Below are 19,692 nucleotides of genomic sequence, written 5' to 3'. Positions count from 1 at the left end.
CACGATAACAACAAAATTAACAGTCGGGTTATTTTTTAGGTATTCTGAAATTTGATATGCTTGACTTCCAAAAATAGTAACCTTCAGATGTACAGAACTAAATAAACCATAAAATAGTATATTAATATTAATTTGTGATTAATTAAAGATAATAAATAATAAATAAATAATACAATATAATCTCACTCTAGGTTGCTAAGAGTGACTTTTATATAGTGCTTGGATGGTACTGGATTTGAAGTTTCAAGAGGCCTAAATGACACGATATGTCCAATAACATCTACACAACAGATACCACAAAAAAATAAAAGTTTAGGATTAAATTTGTAATATTTAAATAATAAAATGTATAACCAAAAAAACAAATGATAAAAAATGATTTTATTAATATTTTATGACTAACCAAAGAATGTGTCTGTTGGGCATGTTTGTTCTATGATAGAATTAAAGTCAACAAACATAAATCCATTGACCAGACCCGAGAAATCATCACATTTTTTTAGGATGCTTTTCCAATCCAAAGTTAAGGTCTGTTTATGACCTGTATAACTAAAACCATTAGTAACAGCAGCCATATTGGGTTTTATAACTATATAACTTTCATCTTCCTTTAAAAGATGACGAAATCTGGAGAAATTCTGATTGAAGACACGAGCTTGGTATTGTGTACCCTGTTTAAAAAAAATTAAAAATTATTATGTTCATGAAACATGTCTAATATTGAATGATGAATAAAAAATATATCAAATACAACAAACCTCCTCATCCATGATGATCATTTCAATGGAACAAACTTTATTATTTCTGACAAAGTTCCAAATTTTAAGCACCCGAACCTTGATATGCGATTTTTCATCTATCTGGTCAATGTTATTTAGGTAAACCTTATTTCCTATTTCCATTTTCTGCAATAAATTTAATCATTATAGAATTGTAAGGAAAATTAGCAACCTTTTAAAATGTACAGAACATCGTAACCAATAAGTAAAACAGAAAAATTATAAATCAACACATGACAATAACAACTGACTTAATGTACTCATAAATTTTTAAATTGAATAATTTATTTTATAATAAAATGGAATACAAACAAAAACAAATAATTCATATGAAATAATGTTTTAGATTGAATAAAAGTTTATATAATAAGATGGAACACAAATATATAATAAACATGAAAACGACAATTATACCGAAAATGCCCCTGCAACATACTAACACTAACAGATAACATAACAATGAGTAAAACAGAAAAATTAAAAATCAACACATGACAATAACAACTGACTTAATGTACTCATAAATTTTAAAATTCTAAATTTTTTTGAGATTGTATTTAGATAAAAACAAACAAATTTTAAAATTTCATACCATAAAAAAAAGTTACTGTGCACATCTGAAAAAGACTATTGTTAATTTTTTTTAAAGAAAATGAACTTGTAATGTTCATTAGTTTTTCGTCTTTTAAACTGAAAAGGTAGAAGAAGTAGACGATTAAGAAGAATTACAAAAAAGAAGAAGAATAGAAATCATACAATGAGAACGTGATAGATACAGATAAATAAGAACATGGAGGAAATAGAAATATTGGTAATTCTGATTTTTGAATACACTAACCTGATATTTAATTCTTGAAGCGTTGCAGAATAACAAAGAATGAAGAAGAATACGTTTGTTGTGGTTTCTATGGAGCAGAATTGTTATGGAGCAGAATGGTAAAAACAAAATAACCATATAAATGATATTTACGTTTGCTGAAAAATACTGCAGATTTTTAGGGATTTAATGATTGCAATATATTGAATTTGCAATCAAAATAAACAAACTTTCAAATTTAATCGTGATTTTCGAATCTGATTATTCATTAACATATTTTTTCAAATTATTTCCATAATCTTTATTCATTTAAAATTAATGCATTAATATTTTGAATGCAGTTGACAGCTAAAATTGCCTGATATATTGCATCAGTTTGAACTTTTATTCAATTTTCGGATTCAATGGCATTTACGTAAATATAGAAGAAAAAATGAGCGGGAAAACTCTATTTTGGGGGGCTGGGAGAATGCCACGTGGCCGAGTTCTACTTATTTATTAGAATTAGGATTTAGTATGATAATGATTAGGTCGGTGGTGGTTCTACAATGGGGCGGATCCATAAATATTTTTAGGTGAAGGTAAGAAAATATTTAAACGTGTTTATGTCTGAATATAAAAAATACTATATAGTCTTCTTGTTTGAGGTAAAATTAACAAAGTTGTAAAGAGACTCGTATCTTGTTTGTGGATTAAAAAGCAACTATACGTATCGAATCAGAATAAATTTAAGTCTTTAATATATTAAATTTTTTATATTTTTTTAGGTGAATTTAAGAAAATGAGGGCGTTATATTTTATAAAAATGTTTCACATGGACTTGAACAAAAAATTATTTATCGACACCTACCAATTCAAGTTCTAAAAAAACTTCAACTTTTGTATAATTTAAGTATGAAGACCTTATTAGTATTATATTCTTTTTAAAATTATATTTGTAAAATAAAAAAATGATGTTTTTAGTCCAACTCTTTAGCTAACTCTTTAGCTTGAAAGGACATATCATTAAAACTATCCATGTGCAATAAAACTTATTTTTCAATACGCTACAAAAGTATTTCTTACTTACGCATAATAAATATCAAAAGTTCAACAAAAAAACAAGCCTCCGTGATATCAAAATGGAAAATAACAAAAATGTCCTACGCAACTTTCTAAGGTTTATCAGTTGAATTCCTAAAGTTTTTGTCGGACGTTATGGGTCCCTAAACTAGGATATGACATTTTCTTTTAGTACCTGTCAACCTGTAGTAGTCGGTTTATTGACATTTTATACAAAAAAAAACTCACATTGTGCCCCTAAAAGCCAAAAAGAATAAGTTCATGGATCAATTCGTACAAAAAAAACTCTCATTTTCTTCTACAGCCGATTCACACTCAATTCGTATTGATCATCGAACTTATTTTTTTTGGTTTTATAAGGGCATGGTGTTAGTTTTTTTGGTCTAAAAGGTTACTGAACCGGCTATTACAAGTTGACAGGGACAAAAAAAGCATGTCATATCCTAGTTTAAAGATCCATAAAGTCCGACAAAACTTTAGAGACTCAAAGGGTAAACCCTAGAAAGTTCGTAGGGTATTTGTATCATTTTCCTATCAAAATATATAGTGGGAAAGAAGGATTTGAAATAGAACATAAATGAAATCTATGACTAATAATAAAAATATGCAAAAGAAAAAGAATAAAAACAACTAATAAAGCTTTTGTATTGTGGGTAATAATGTGGTGTTGCATGTCGTTAAATGTAAACTTTTGTGCATCAATTTTTTGGTTAAAAAATATAAATAAAAGCCTATAAGAGGAGTCGAACTATAACATCCAAAATCTAGAAGGACAAATTATGGAAATAAATTCCCTTTTTAGGGGTCAACTCGTCGAGTTTATTGCATAAACTCGACGTGTTGGAAGTTTTTGGGGTGCGTGTTTTTTAAGGACCAACTCGTCGAGTTGGTGACAGGAACTCGACAAGTTGGACGTTGTTTGAGAAACTCTAATTTCGGAATTTTGCACCCTATTTAAACACCTTAAGTCCTAGGTGTTGTCTTTATTTCCAGCCTCTATAGCCTCTAACCCTAATCTCGAAACCCTAAAGCCTTTTTGAGTGTTGTAATCCCTTTGTGAGTATGTTTTGGTGTGTTTGAAGCTCTTAGAAGAAGGAGAAGCTTGGTGCAAGGTGGTGGTTCAAGTAGAAGCCTTCAGATCTTGATTGTTTGCATCGTTTCCAACATATTGTGGGTATAAAGTTCTATCATTGCTTAATATTTGATTAGATCTCTTTTTGGGTTAAGTTTTGATGCTTTTAGCCATGTTTGGGTGATTGGTGGGGTTGAAGGACATCCCAAGTGCTATCCTTCCAGATCTATGGTCCTCTTGAGCTCTTTTGGCATAAAGGTACCAACTTTATGGTCCTAAGGGCTTCATGCATTCATTAAGTCCTTCTTTTGTTCTCGTTTAATCTTTTGAGCTCCTTCTAAGCATGAATAAGTGTAAAGTCGGAAACTTTACATGGCCATCTAGCCTCTTATGGTCAGATCTGCATCTTGGAGTTGTGTCCTTATGGAATAAGTGCTTAATGAATAAGTCCTTACCCTTTTAAGTTAAGGGTTTGGGTTTTGAACCCATTTTGGTGGTTCTTAGGGGTAAAGTTGGAAACTTTACCCTTCTTAAGGCCATTTTAGTTCAGATTTGAATGGGAGAAGCTGCTAGTTTCGATTATGTTAGCTTAATGGATTAAGTTGTTTGGTCTCGGGTGAACTCGGCAAGTTGGATGACCAACTCGACGAGTTGTTTTGGTTTTCGTCGACTTTGAGTTAGTGTGGGTCAACTCGATGAGTTGGTTAGACAACTCGGCCAGTTAGACCGGTTTCTTCCCGACTTTGCGGTTGTCAGAGGAACTCGACGAGTTGAAGGATAAAACTCGGTGAGTTGGGTCAACTTAGGTCGTTGACTTTGACTTTTGGCTTATGCCTTTGATCAAGTTTGTCCCAAGGGGTGTTTGGAACAATCTGAATTGGAAAATGTGGGCTTAGGATAAGGCCCGTATGGGATTGGGCCTAATTTGGAAAATTGGGCCATTAGTGGGCTTTCATGGATTTTGTGGTTTTGGGCTTGGGCTTTAGTTATAAATCTTATTGGGCTAGGGGTAAAATGGTCATTTTACCCCATGTATGGATTTTGGATCATGGTTTGGAACCTAATTGCTAATTGGGTGATATTTTGGTATTGTTAGCTCGAGGAGTTGTCAGGGCAGCAGTTAGGAATTTTTTGTAGTGAGCTTCAGCATTTGAGGTGAGTTTCCTTATTGGGTTTAGCGAGTCGAAGGCACCAAGGCCGGACCATGTTTATATTATGTTGTTAGTACGTTAGTTGACTTCGTGACTCTTGCATGTGTTGTGTTTATATGTTTTCCGGGTTAAGGCTCGATGTCGGGCAGGGCCTGATGGATATATGTATTCTATGCATCTCTATGATTATTGCATGTGTATGTGGTTATTTTGATATATGTTATTGTATGTTGGGCGGGGCCCGTTTTACAGAGCTCGGCTCGATGCCGGGCGAGGCCCACTATATGTTATTATATGATTGGTATGTGGTATTTGGGGAATTTACTAAGCTTTGTGCTTACGGTTTTCAGTTTATGTTTCAGGTACTCCGGTTTTCAAATTAAAGGGGCTCGATACGATCGCAATGCATACACCTGTGTTCTCTGCAATATATGATCTTTGGGAATGAACTCTGAAAGTAGTTTTATTTAAAATCTTTTCAACGTTTGGGCAAAGTTACAATGGTGTTTTGAATATAATAAAAATGAAATTTTTAACCTTGATTTTTGAGATTTTACACGAACCTGGCTCAATTCAAATAAAAGACGTGTAAATATTATATGTAATATACAACCAAACTAATTTTGGGGCCCCAAACCATCATGAGGCTCAGGACCGTCACCCAACTTGTCCACCCTATTGGGTCGGACCTGATCATGATTAACTCAAGACAAACTGAATTCAATTTTAGCTATAACATACACGCTTGAAGATGTAGAGTGTACACAAGTATAAACTAATTTGATCTCAGGACCATGACGGTCAAGGGCAACACCTCTGGTGGGTTCCAAGGGGCATTGACGTGACCCGATATAGGATTCATATGTAAGGATATTATGCATCCATTATTTTTCCACAAAACCCAACTAAAGCGTTTGCTCCTAACGTATACGACTTCTCCTGATAAATAACCAAATTTAATTTTCATTATCTCATAAGTATATGAACTGGTTATACAAATTGATATATTTCCCTAAACGTTTTTCTTCGAAGTCATTATCTTTGTAATCATAAAACAACAAGGTATTTTGTGTTTGTATATCTGAATTTGCATGAAATCTGAATATTGCTTACTTGAATGACCATATATCTGATTCGTGTAATTCCAAATAATAGGGTTAATTAAATTATCGATTTTGGATTTTATGATAAATAAAAGGGTATTATCGTCTTTGATGGATGAACAATACAAAATTAATAGTGGGTCACTTTAAATCTTGTGGATTAATATAGTCTTTTGTGTGTTGCTTGTGCTCTTGCACGTTAGTTACATAATTGCATATTATGTGTTTATTATGTATATGGTGATGATGTTTGTTTTCGTATCTGATTAAAATGTTTTTACCTTAATTTTTGTTGTTTGTTGCCATAAAAAATTTGATTCCTGCTTAATAAGTTAAAGTAGATTCAACCATGATGTTTTCAATCAATATAAGGTTATAATAGGTACTTCACAAACAAGACCCGTGTTAGCAAATTTGGAGATTAAATTTATTTTAGTAGAATATTTTTATCCTGATTTGACCTTGATCCCGTTCTAAAAAAAGATTTTAAATAAGAATCTTAACAACCTTAGTATCCATCAATCAAGTATTTAAATGTATCTTTAAATCTCAAAGCTAAAAACCATTTCAACAAGAAAATATAAAAACTTAGATGTATGTATTGCAATAACAAATCTTTTTACCATTCTCAAGGTAAATATGCATATATCGAACGGACACGTTCTCTCTTTGGAAATTGTAAAGAAAACAACAAACGAGTGTCCTAAGGTTTGGGTAAAATGTACATATGGGACAAAGTTGATGGGTGTTTTTATGCTCTACAAGTTCTAAAAGGGCAAATATGTAATTTTCGTATTACTATTTACCAGTACCACTTCAGAACGCTTGAACTCGCCGGTTTGGGAGGTGGTACGGAAATCAGTCACAGGCTCGGGACCTGCTTTCTACTTCCCTGAAGCTCATCCTCAACCTCAGGTTTGGACTTCGCTCTTTCTCAATGTATATATAGCCGTTGAGATCTCCCTCCTTCAAACTCAAATGGCCAACAAATTTCCATCTTTCCTCAACTCTATCAACTCATCACTCAATAACACAATCTCTAATGCCTTTCCAATTTATCATCTCAGCTTTTCAGTTAAGTGTTTGACCTCGATGGAAAACAGAAGACGAGGAAGAATTAGAGAACATATACGTTTGTTTCTTCTGTGGGTCTAGGGTTTTGTTTATGGGTTTTTTTTAATTATTTGGGATTTTGTTGGCGAAATTGTACATCAAACGATAGATGGGGTTAGGGTTCTGGGTCAACAGTGCAATTTGATGTCAGCTGATGCTAAACAGAAAGCGGTGTCGAGTTAGATCACAGAGATGTATGTTTATTTTGTCGGTCTAGGGTTTTAATTATTGGGGGTTTTGTTAGTGAAATTGTACATGAACAGATAGATGGGCACTAGGGTTCCGGTTCAACAGTTTAATTTGAGATCGGCTGATTCATACATAGATGGGACTTCTTTGCATGATCTGAATACTGTGGATGGGCGTTCTGGAGAGATCATTGAACCCATGGTTGACCGAAGTGCTGTTACAGATGAAAGCTTAGACAATGAAGACGACTCTGGTGCTGTTGTGAGTTCCAAATAGTCTCATATTATTTACCTTATTTGTTGTCTTTCTTCTAATGATTTTGCTACTCTATTACTTAATGCGTTTGAGTTTTATCCGAAATTAGTGCTTAATTTCTTGTTCAGATCCATTTCTAAGAGCTATCCTGTTATAAATGATTTTTCTTCATAATGCAGGAATGCATGCATGAAAGTTACCAGAATACATTACCACTTCATAATGTAGGGGTAGATGGAGGTCATTCAAGCCTTGATTCTAACGGGTCTTCAAGGGATCCATATAATATATTATCAGCCAATGGTAATATGAAATTTCCCACCACATGTTCATCTTATGATTAAGATTAAACCACTTGACTAAATTTGACTTTATTATATTATAGATGTTTCACCAATAGAAACAGCAAGAGCAAGATTTCTGGATTTTGTGGTGGATAATTTCATTGGGTCACATATAGTTGAAGCAACAGATTCTGAGACAGAAAGTTTATCTCAATCTGTGGAAGAAAAAGCAAGCAAGAGGAAGGAAAGAGAGATCCAATATGAAGGTGATTCCCTTTATGCATTGCCATTGATGTATGTGGCAAATATGTATGAAACTTTGGTTAATGAAGTAAACATGAGACTTTCTTCATTGGATGGAATGCGTGAAAAAACCATTGGAGTCGCACTTGAAGCTGCTGGTGGTTTATATAGGAAGCTTGCAAAGAAATTTCCTAAAAAAGGTTTGTTAATTTAATATTCTTTTGTTGCTTGTTCCCCATGCTTATTTATTATCCTCCAAAATAAATTTCATTTAGGACCTTGCACATTTAAAAGAAGAGAACTAGCAACATCTTTTGAGACAAGGTCAAGATTTCCCGAATTAGTAATACAAGAAGAGAAACGAGTTCGTTTTGTTGTAGTCAATGGTTTGGATATCATGGAGAAGCCAAATATTACACATATAGATGATGGAGAGTGGTAAAACAATATTCATTATCATTTTTAAAATAAGTTATAATACATTTATATTATTATTATTATTATAGATGACAAGTTTTTTTGATGTATGTAGGTTCAAAAGGTTGACTGGTAGAAGTGACGTGGCAGTTTCACCTCGTGACTATAAGTTTTATGCTCCAAGACATAAGTATAGGCGTTCTTCATCCAATTCTGTTTCAAGCATTTCTGGTTTTTCTGTAAGTTTTCTATGCTGATTTTATTTATTTATATTAATATTGAAGATAATGAATAATGATGATATATTATTGTTTTGAGTTTAGAATTTTCCTGGTGCTGATAATTCTTCTCCAATGTCTGTTGCTCAAGGATACCGCTCTCTTACTGAAGTAACATCTTTTACTTTTCACCATTTAATTTGATTATATAATATATAATTTTGAATAATTATGATAATAATAAGATTTGGTGAATAATTATTTTCAGCCACATCCACAAGATGATGAACATCAGCAGACATCATCAAAACAGCATATGCAAAGTCTTCCACACCAGGGTCAGTTTCATATTCAATCGCTGACTCATGGTCAATATTCTCAATCATCACATCTTCCTGAAATTGGGCACACACAGCAGTCATCTGCCATGTCTCAACAGTTGGCTTGTTTACAACCACTCACTCACCTTGGGGCCCGCTTGCATGTACTGGTAATCTTTCTCTATCTATATAATCTCAACCTTTTTTTTTGAAAAAAAAAAAAAAAAACACATTTTAGTTTGTTAATAATTGTTTATTTAATATATATATATTTATTATAGCCTACAAGCCCTGCAAAGTTTTGTGATGAATGTGGTGCTCCGTATTTGCGAGAAACTTCCAAATTCTGCTCAGAATGTGGTGTCAAGAGGCTGGGAACATGATGTGTTTCTTTTTTTCCTTTGCCTCTGGTAAAAGACATGAATGCCCTTCTCATCCTTCATTATTGAAAACAATCTAGGGCTGTTGTTGAAGTTTTTTTTTGTTGTGTTGAAGGGGTAGAGGATTAGTTGTTGTATTGTGGATGTTTACTATGTATTGGAATAGTGAATGTGTCTTGTAAAAATTGCAAATATTTATATTTATATTAAATCAGGTAGAGGTGTTTGTGGTTTTGTTGACCTTAAAATTTTATTAGACCTTCGTATGCCTTATAATGACACAAATGAGGAAACTTACACATTATATTCAAAAAAGGAAAACGGACTTCATGTAAAGGTTCACCTATATGTTGAATATTTTATTTACCCATATTTTTAGGGGTTTTGATTTAATTGACCATCAAATTTTCATAAGGTCATCTCATTGAACTTATATGAGTTTAATGGATTGATACATATACAATCCAACACTCACTATATAACTTTACATATTAAACTCTACATTTTATTAAACTTTATACAATTTAATGGATTGCCATATTATTTATCATTTTCTTTTTATTTATTGTTTTTTTTTTGTAAATAATTAATTAGCATGAAATTAAAATTTAAAAACTATAATTAAAATTAACATGAATTAAAAATTACAAATAATAAATTGAAATAAAAAATAGTTTTAATATATATATATATATATATATATATATATATATATATATATATATATATATGTGTGTGTGTGTGTGTGTGTGTGAGAGGAGAGTGAGAGTGCAGAGTGTTCAATGTAGATTGAACACCTCGTTTTATTGAATCTTTGTCATTATCCCACAATGATGATTTTGAGTTTAATGAAATTAAACTCCCCATTAAACTCTCATTAGAGATGGCCTAAGTGTCACCATTTAGCCATGTAAGGGTTTGTTTGATATGTACTTGACTAGGTCCGGTCAGCTGTTTTGGCTAACTTGGTCCGGTCAGCTTGTTTGATAAAGCGATAAAATGCTCTGACTCGGTCATGTAAAATCGTCTGATTCGGTCGTTCCTAAAAGAGAGGCTGGCCGAGAAATTTCTCCACTTTGCCCTGAAGCTTTGAAATCCCTCCATCGTGAACGACACAACGCTCTCTCCTCCATCGGCCCTTCCTAGCCTACAACCTCCTTCCTTCTTCGTCTCCTTCCATCGGCGCTAACCATTCAATCGATTTATTCTTCCTTTAATTTTTGCAGGTAAGGGCTTTCTTCTTCAATTGGTTTCTTCTTCCTTTAAATTTTGCAGGAGAGAGACGATTTCTGTAATCAATTTATTCTTCCTTTAATTAGTGAAGTCTACGTTTCCATGTTGTGTTCCAAATTTCATTTGTTTCTAATAGGCTTTAACAACTCAACTTTTCTGTTTAATTTTTGTGTGTCTAGGAAATTTAAAACTTGTTAACTGTTGGATACTGGGTGACATGGATAGAATTGTTTCCATGTCATCTACTTCCTTTAGTTTATTTTTTTTAGGGAGAGGAGTCTGGGGATGATTCAAATGATGGTGAAGTATTGTATTGAAAGTCAAAGTTGGTGTTCCAAATTGCTTTGTAATTCGATTGAAAAAAATAATTCATGTATTTTTATTATGTTCCCTTTGTGTATGTGTATGTATCATCAATGTTCATTGCCTTTTCTGTTAATTATTTGTTGGTTTGATCAAAGTTCATTGCCTTTTCTGGAATCAAGAATAATTTATTTTATTTTATTTTTGGTGCTATATAAAGTTTTTCATCAAGGGGTAATATGGTCATTTTCATTATTAATCACAACCGGTCAGAGATATAATCAAATAACATGGTTTCAGTCTGATGTGGATTCAGTCAAAAGTTCTAACTCAGTCAGCACTAACCCGGTTATCAACTATCAAACAACCCTTATGTCCAACATCACCTTCATTATATGTTCACTAGACTTTGGAAATGGTTATCCCTCTATATTAATTTATCTTTTTTTTTTATATTATATTAAATAAAAACACAAGAGAAATTAAATTGGCTTCTACATTTTATGCCTACAAATATTCATGCCCACTAATATTATAACACATGTCACCATTCCATATTTACTTAACTATTTCATTAAGAGTATATTAGGAATATATCAAATTAAATTAAATTGAATTGTGGAATGATGACACGTGTCATAATGTTAATGGGTAGAAACATTTGTAGGCATAAAAGGTAGGAAGCAATTTAATTTCTCAAAATACAATTATTAAACATACATAAATATTTTATAAATAAAAAAACATTAACTTAAATAAAAATAATATTTTTAAAATTCAACGTACACTTTACTAATAAAAAAACATTAATAAAGCATTGAAATAAAAAAATACTACTCGTCGTCATCGTTGTCCTCACCGTCGGTCTCGTTCTTATCGTCCGCGTCCTCATCCTCCTCATCATCATTGGGGTTTTTGAATTGTCGTTGTCATATGTGTTCAGTCAAATCTTGACATAGATTATGATGTGTTTCACTGTTTTGTATTTCTAAAATCCTTGTAAAATATGTTGGACTACCGACTTGTATTACTGCAGTTGGATTGAGTATATCGTTCAAAGTATATGTACAAATAGTCCTACCCTCTTCTTATATTATCATGTTATGTAAAATAACACACACTTTCATCACCGTCATCAATTTTTCCCTATCTCGTGCTCGTGTTGGATGTTTGATTATGTGCCACTTATGTTTAAGGACTCCAAATGCCCGCTCCCACTACTAGAAAACAGCCCTTTAATGACGTGCAAACAATGACACACAGTGATTTACGATACGCAAAAGTGAGCGCCCTAAAAATAATGTCATCTCTTCTAAAATTTGAAGGATAGAGGACACGCATTTATGCGTGCCCTAAAATTAATGTCAGAAAAAAAAAACATGGAGGGTGCATATTTAAAATGGGTGTCATCTAAGCGTGTCGTTTTATAATTTTTAATGAAACGCGCTTGTTAATATCCAAGGCAGTAAATCGAATCCAAAATAATTAAAACCCCCGCCTCTTCGATCCTCTCTCATTATCCCTTGTTCCCCTTAGCATCCCAAAACAACCCTAAAGTCCCCCACAGATAACTAGGGTTTTTTCACTTCAACATTCTCCATACGATCGATCTAGAGTACGGCTGCAATGCTTCATCTCACCAGCCGACGACCGCATTAGGCTCGCCTCAGTGATCACTTCACCGGCAGCTGTGACTCATCAGTTTCACTCTGTCGGAGACAACTTCCCGATCCTAGTTTCCATCTACATCTGCCTCCTAAAAGATATGACGACACCTTGTTTGATCCTTTATCAAGAAGCGTGATGTTGAATCCCTAAAGTCCCCCACACGATAACTAGGGTTTTTTCACTTCAACATTCTCCATACGATCGATCTAGAGTACGGATGCAATGCTTCATGTCACCGGCCGACGACCTCATCTGGCGCGCCTCATTGATCACTTTACCGGCGGCTGTGACTCATCAGTGTCACCGTGTCGGAGACTGCTTCCCGACACATATAATACACGGCTTAATAAATTTTATTATAATTTATTTTTGGTTACCTCCTAATTGATTAGATCCTGCATGTGGTTGGTATATTGGTCTCTGTTGGGCTGCTAAACATGTGGATTTTGCGTTGATTAATACTATTGATTATGGAAGTGGGCATCAAGGCTCTCTCCCCCTATATATATATATATATATATATATATATATATATATATATATATATATATATATATATATATATATATATTGGATCAGAGGAACATGTGGATATTAAACTCGCTTGTTTCTGGAACTTTTGCAGATCTCCAATAAGATCCAGATCTCCCCTACCTTCTGTAAGTCAAACTCAAACCATAATTTGATCTAATCGGCTAATTTTTAACCTTTTTGTAGTTTGGTCTAATGTCTAAACACAAATTTTGATTTATTTGTTTATTTATAGCATCTTATTTTTTGATTTATTTGTAAATATAACGATTGTATGTGACAATGGAGTTCGGCACCCTAAGCGGGTAACGAAAAGCCCAAAAAGACGTAGTCCTAGCAAGAGCCCCGACATGAGCAGAAGCAGGAGCAAGAGTTTATCTCAGTATAATTTTTTATCCCCCCCCCCCCCCCCTCACTCTCTAATATATAGGGTATGACATGAGTTTGGTGGCTATTGGAACAACTTGTTCTTGATTTTCATGTATCACTTGGTACTTAATTGTTAATTAATTACTGAGCAATTTAGACCCCATATATGTGCTAATTTAGACCTCATATATGTTGGATGTAAAGTTTTGTATTTTGACTATTTTCAATTTTTTATTTATTGTTAATTAGTTACTGAGCAACTAATATTTATATTAATCACTTGTGTTATGTATTTTGACTATTTTCAAATCTTTTTACTTATTGTTAATTAGTTACTGACTAACTAATATTTATATTTGCTGCACCACGAGAGAAAACTGAATGAGGTAAGTGTTTTGACAGATGAAAACTATGGTTGGTATGATCTTCTGAAATCTGGTTAGGCACTGTCTAGTAATGGCATGGAGATCAACACTCATTTTGGAATTCATCCATTCTACATTGAAAAAGGTTGACCATTCATTAAATATGGTTTTGATATATGTTGACCTTCAATGGATATTAAGATATTTCTATTTAATGAGAGGTATTTTTCTATGCCTTAGGTAACAATCATTTAGAAACTAAAGGATTTGACTTTCTGGCACCAACCACCCATAGAAATTCCTTGCGTATACTCCGTGTTATGCAACTTAAAAAGCCTAGTTTTTTTTCTTCTTTCTAATGATGTGTTTTATAATTTGGGACACTATTTACTGTGTTTACAACTACATGATGTTCTTACTTATCTATATTTTATTATGCATTATAGTTCTGGGGAAGGAAGTCTAAGTGTTGGAAAGACAAGTTTAGTCCTTGCTCCTGGAAAATTCTCTGGACATTCTGTTGTTCGGATTAACTTATCAGGTACCTAAATTTCTGGCATTTTTTTGGTTGTGTGTATTTTGGATATTTCTAAATATTGTTGTTCATATGTACGATTTCTAATTAAACCATAGGCTGGCATGATGGATCCACTGCGATCTGACTTACCTGTTGAAAGTGAAGAAGGAATGCAGTTTGCTTGGTCTGATGGCATCATGTTGCAGGTTAGAAACAATTTTTACTAAACCCTAAAGTCTAAAGAATATATGGGTAACTCATACCTGCATTTGATTTGGTGTCTTGATTGAACTGCAGGGGTAGTGGGGCGGATAATTAGAAGGAATTGATGGCAAATTAAGCATTTAAAGGGATCCAACCAGTAGTACATGTTTTGTTTTTATATAATAAATACTACATTATGCAATATTAACAATGTATTACATTCACTTACTATTGGGATGATTATTTGTATTTGACATGTTAGTGCAATGAATTATCTTTCTTACTTATTGTATTTTATTTTGTATTTTGTATGACATTAACTTTTGTGTAAAGGATTGTATTTTTTGTATATATGGTATTTTATTTTCTATTATGAGACATGAAATACAAATTTAATTTGAAAATTAGTAAATCTATAGATAATTTTTTTAACAAAAAATAAAAATAAAAATTACAATACGCAAAAATGTGTGTCATCTTCATTTATGGCATGGCCTTCTTGACAGTGGCTTTAATGATACGCATTGTGTGTCATAAATGTGCGTCGTAAATGCGCGACGTCTATAGAAGACACACAAAAGTGTGTCGTCTCTCATTATAACAGGGTCTTCCTTGACACGCATTTGCGCATCGTCTGAATGTTTTACGACACGCATTTACACGTTGTAAAAGGTTGTTTTTCTAGTAGTGTCCACTTGCAGATTCATGTGCTAACTTGAGCAATTTTTATTTTTCATCGGTCGGATATGTGTATGACTTGACAAATGTAGTGTACTCTGGATATATCCCATCACCAAGGTAATATCCATAATTGTATTCATGTCCATTTACAACGTATGGCATGTTTGGTGCTTTACCCTGCAAAATGTCATTAAATAATGGAAATGCTCTAAGAAGATTCAGGTCGTTATTTGACCCTCCCATACTAAAAAATGCATGCCAAAACCAGAGGTCGTGGAAACAACTGCTTCTAGTATAACAGTAAGCACACCATGATCACCTCGCATGAATTGCCCTCGCCATGCTTTGGGACAATTTTCCCACACCCAATGTGTACAATCAAGGCTACCTAGCATTCCTGGAAATCCATGTTTAGCCTGATGTGTGACATACAACTGTTCCACATCACTTCTAGTCGGATTTCTCAAGTATATGTCACTGTAAAGCTCTATACCAAAAAAATGTGCATTCTCGACCGGTCCTCATAGAAACTTTAGATTCTACTAATACATGCGCATTTATACTTTCCACTCTACCAGTTCACACTTAAGCACATAAATATTATACTACTAGCTCTACTTTATTCGTTCCTTATCCTAACATACATGGATATATATTGTAGTACATTGCATAGTGAGATAACTCACCTGGACAGTTTCTCAGAAGATTAACAACTTTTTGGGCAATCCCACTGATGGGCAATGCACCAAACGAGTATTAACCTATCATATTATAGCTCATCGGTTCTTATGACAATCTGATAATGAAAGTTAGATCGATCACAAATCTCAATGAATACCGAGAGTTCTATCAAATAAGGATCAGCTAGGTCGGACAATTGGGAGGCATGACCATTTCGGCGTATAGTCTTTCTGAAATCTAACAATCAAGCCAATGTGACCATTCTATACACATCTCTCATAAGTAGATCAATCAGCATTATAACTGGAATTACTGATATATCCTATTTATACATTCATAATAACGACTATAAATATAAAAATAAGTTACACTTAAAGTATAGTAAGTATAGTCTAACTTACAGAGAGTTTCTAGTGAAACTGGAAGATTGCACTGACAGAACTCCGACCCAAGAACTTCTATTTCTCTGGCCCTTTAATGTCGTAGGGTCTCGTTAAAGTAGTCAAAAACTATGGAGTAAAGGGACTAAGAGTACAAGAGAATTCCAGAGGAATCTGGGTGAAAAGGGATGAAGAAAATGAATGAACGTGTCGTCTATTTATACTAGGAAAAAGGGTGTGTGTCGCCCGCTTAGTCGATGCGTGGATGATGTCGCATTGTCTGGGTGGTGACACGTTTCGGGCTTCTATTGAAGTGTCAACGTGTGTCCCACATGTTGTCATGTGTGTGGTGCACACAAGAATTCCTATTTTCTTTGAAAATTCATATCTTCTTCATGCGAGCTTGTTTTTCGACGTATTTTATATCCACGCATAGCTATCTACGAGATCTACAACTTTCATTTAGACTTTGTCGGCTAATTTTCACTTTATTTTTAAAGTTATATTTTTAATAGGCTTAGACTGTAAAAACCCATATAAAAAATCATAATTCTCTCATATGAATTTCGTTCTTGACTATCTTTATATCGATGGATAGGTATGATCGAGAGTGGGCATAGGCTTACCATGATATCATGTGACTCCGCCCGCCCTTTACACCATTCAATCCAACAAAAAGGAAATCCTTTTTTTCTTACAATCTTTAACCCAAAAGCAAGCCATCAAGTGAACTTCGTTAGCCATAAGAAAATGGATGTTATCATATAGGTGTCACCACTATTTCTAATTTCTCTAATCTTGTTCTTTCTTACCATATGATCTTAAGTGATTGATCTTTTAGGCAATCCAAATGTGGTGCTTAGTTAGAATCACGGTAATCGGGGCAACATGAAAAGCTTCGACACCGCTAATCCTCCCAAAAAAAACGCACTAATGGTTTTTTACTGTCACCGCTAGTTGTATTAAATTTGCATTGTTAAAACTGTGTTGCCACTATTTTCGCTTAACTTGTTACTGCTATTTGTGATGGTGCAGCTAAATATATCACTGCCATTTTTATGAATCAACTCAAATCTTTTCCCCCTTCTCTTTTTGCAATTACAAGCCCTAGACTCATAGCTACACATACAAAATCATCATCTCTTCCATTCATCACTTCGGTAATAACTGTTAGGAGATATAGACTTGCTGCTGACATGTAAATCATGGAGAATTTGCAAACAAGAGCTTTTTCGATTTTTCAATTTGCCACATCTCTTTCTAATATGTGGTTTTTTATATTTATGCAAAATCATTTTGTGTACAGGTTTCCAAAATTGATGTACATTTGGATGCAATAAAATGGAAGCAGACAAGATTAATGTTCTTAATGATGTTATTCTTTGTCTGTAACAATGAAGAATGAAGGAAAGGGGAAGAGTTTGATGCTTTAAACATTCATTGTTGTTGGAGTGGCGAGACAAGTTGCAATTGCACTCGTGGAAAACCATGGTTGAGCTAGAGTGTTTGTGAAGTACTAGTAAGGAAAGAGAGAAATAACAATGGCGGTGATTTGGCGATGAGGTTGTCAATGATGGTGACGAGGTTGGTGGTGTTTGGTGATGTGGTGGTGTTGGTATTTGTGATGGCGGTGGTAGGCTATAGTAGGTGGTGGTGGTGGTGGTGTGATGGTGGTTTTTTCATTAATAATTAAAATAAGTAAATAAGTAAAAGACAAATTTGACTAAAAATACATATTAGTGTAAAGACATAGGGACCAAAACTGTAATTTACTCTACATTTTATAATGTTCCAAATCATCTTTATAAAAAAAATTGACAAAATTGCAAGAATGACCCATGTGGTATGTTGAAAATTGACACTTTGGGTCAAACATGTTTGGACTAACATCAAAAGCTTCCTTTTGATGTGAGTTTGGTCAATTTTGTTTTGATTTTTTTATAAAATGACGATTTTACTATTTGTATTTTGTTTTTTCACTTTTTTTATTACATAAATCGAAATAAATTATATACCTCTCTCTCTCTCTCTCTCTCTCTCTCTCTCTCTCTCTCTCTCTCCAACAATTTAAAAAAATAAAAAATAAAAAAAAAATAAAAAAAATAGATACCTCTCGCTGGAAGCCATCGTATTGTCGGAACCATCACCCTCATCAGAGCCTCTCGCCGAAGCCGCCAGCCTCACCAGGCCATCTATGTCTCGCCAAAAAATAAAAATAAATAAATAAATAAACTTGTTAATGTTTTCGTTGGAGAATGAGTGAGGGTATCGGACAACGATGCGCTCTCTCTCTCTCTCTCTCTCTCTCTCTCTCTCTCTCTCTCTCTCTCTCTCTCTCTCTCTCTCTCTCTCTCTCTCTCTCGCACGTAATCGGACCTCCGTCAAAAACCACTAGACCTCAACGCACCATAATCGAACATGCAATCTGTTGGATATGTTATGTATCTCTCTCATCATCGACGAAACCCTTAGCAAAACCCTAGCCTCTGCCCCTTCCGTGCCGCCCTCGGTGTCGCTAACCGACAGCGGCTCTACAAACTCTAGTAGAGACGGCGACTTGTGGTTTACAGCACCACAATCGACGAACAACACCATTTCAGGTTTCAAACATCTATGACCACCTCCTATTATCGGGTTTGTAAGAGAGATGGCGGAAGAGGTGACATTCCATCTGAGAGAGAGAGAGAGAGAGAGAGAGAGAGAGAGAGAGAGAGAGAGAGAGAGAGAGAGAGAGAGAGAGAGAGAGAGAGAGAGAGAGAGAGAGAGAGAGAGAGAGAGAGAGAGAGAGAATGACTTTCCAGATCCAACGAGAGAGAGAGAGAGAAAGAAGGGGGGAAGAAGAAGAAAAATGACGTTTCAGATCCAAAGAGTTTCAAATCCAACAAGTGGCATCCCACCTCAGATCTTTGAATCAATTTTTGGATTTTGTGTGTGTGTTAAATCTATTAAAAAATCAATGGATATTTATGTTGATGTGTGTTCATGTAATCTGATTTTGTATGTATGTGTTCATCGGATTTGATTTTCTATATGGTTTTTGTTTCTAGGATAGTTTTTTAGCGGATATGAAATCGCAAAAAAGATTTAGGTGGAGATGGAGGTGGCAAACGATGAAAGTGGCAGAAGATGTTCTTGAGTGTTCTTGAATCTATAAATATGTTCTTTTTTTTTTTTTTTGAAAGAGCCAAAGCTAAGCAAACGTATGAATATGTTCTTAGGTGTTTATCAAACACACACACACGGAGAGAGAGTATTTTATTTTATTTTATTTTTTTCTGTAATAAGAAAACTGAAAAAAGAAAATATAAAGGGCAAAATCATAATTTTATAAAAAATCAAAACAAAATGAACCAAACA

General features: G+C 33.9%; 1 protein-coding gene across 1 annotated transcript; it reads left to right on the top strand.

The window, feature by feature from the left end:
• Nucleotides 1-6,792: 6,792 nt before the first annotated feature.
• On the top strand, nucleotides 6,793-9,659 carry LOC145034856 (PPR containing protein). Its single transcript, XM_078983406.1, has 9 exons — nucleotides 6,793-6,899; nucleotides 7,052-7,547; nucleotides 7,721-7,844; nucleotides 7,927-8,268; nucleotides 8,344-8,506; nucleotides 8,601-8,724; nucleotides 8,809-8,874; nucleotides 8,972-9,193; nucleotides 9,305-9,659. Exons 2-9 carry the CDS (start codon nucleotides 7,365-7,367, stop codon nucleotides 9,404-9,406), a joined length of 1,326 nt encoding a protein of 441 aa, XP_078839532.1. The 5' UTR covers nucleotides 6,793-6,899; nucleotides 7,052-7,364; the 3' UTR covers nucleotides 9,407-9,659.
• The last annotated feature ends 10,033 nt before the right edge of the window (nucleotides 9,660-19,692 follow it).

Source organism: Lactuca saligna, chromosome 3 (assembly GCF_052625555.1).
Source record: "Lactuca saligna cultivar CGN05327 chromosome 3, ASM5262555v1, whole genome shotgun sequence".
Classification (NCBI taxonomy): Eukaryota; Viridiplantae; Streptophyta; class Magnoliopsida; order Asterales; family Asteraceae; genus Lactuca; species Lactuca saligna.
The sequence above is the reverse complement of the archived record's forward strand: the minus strand, read 5'-3'. Positions and strand labels throughout refer to the sequence as shown.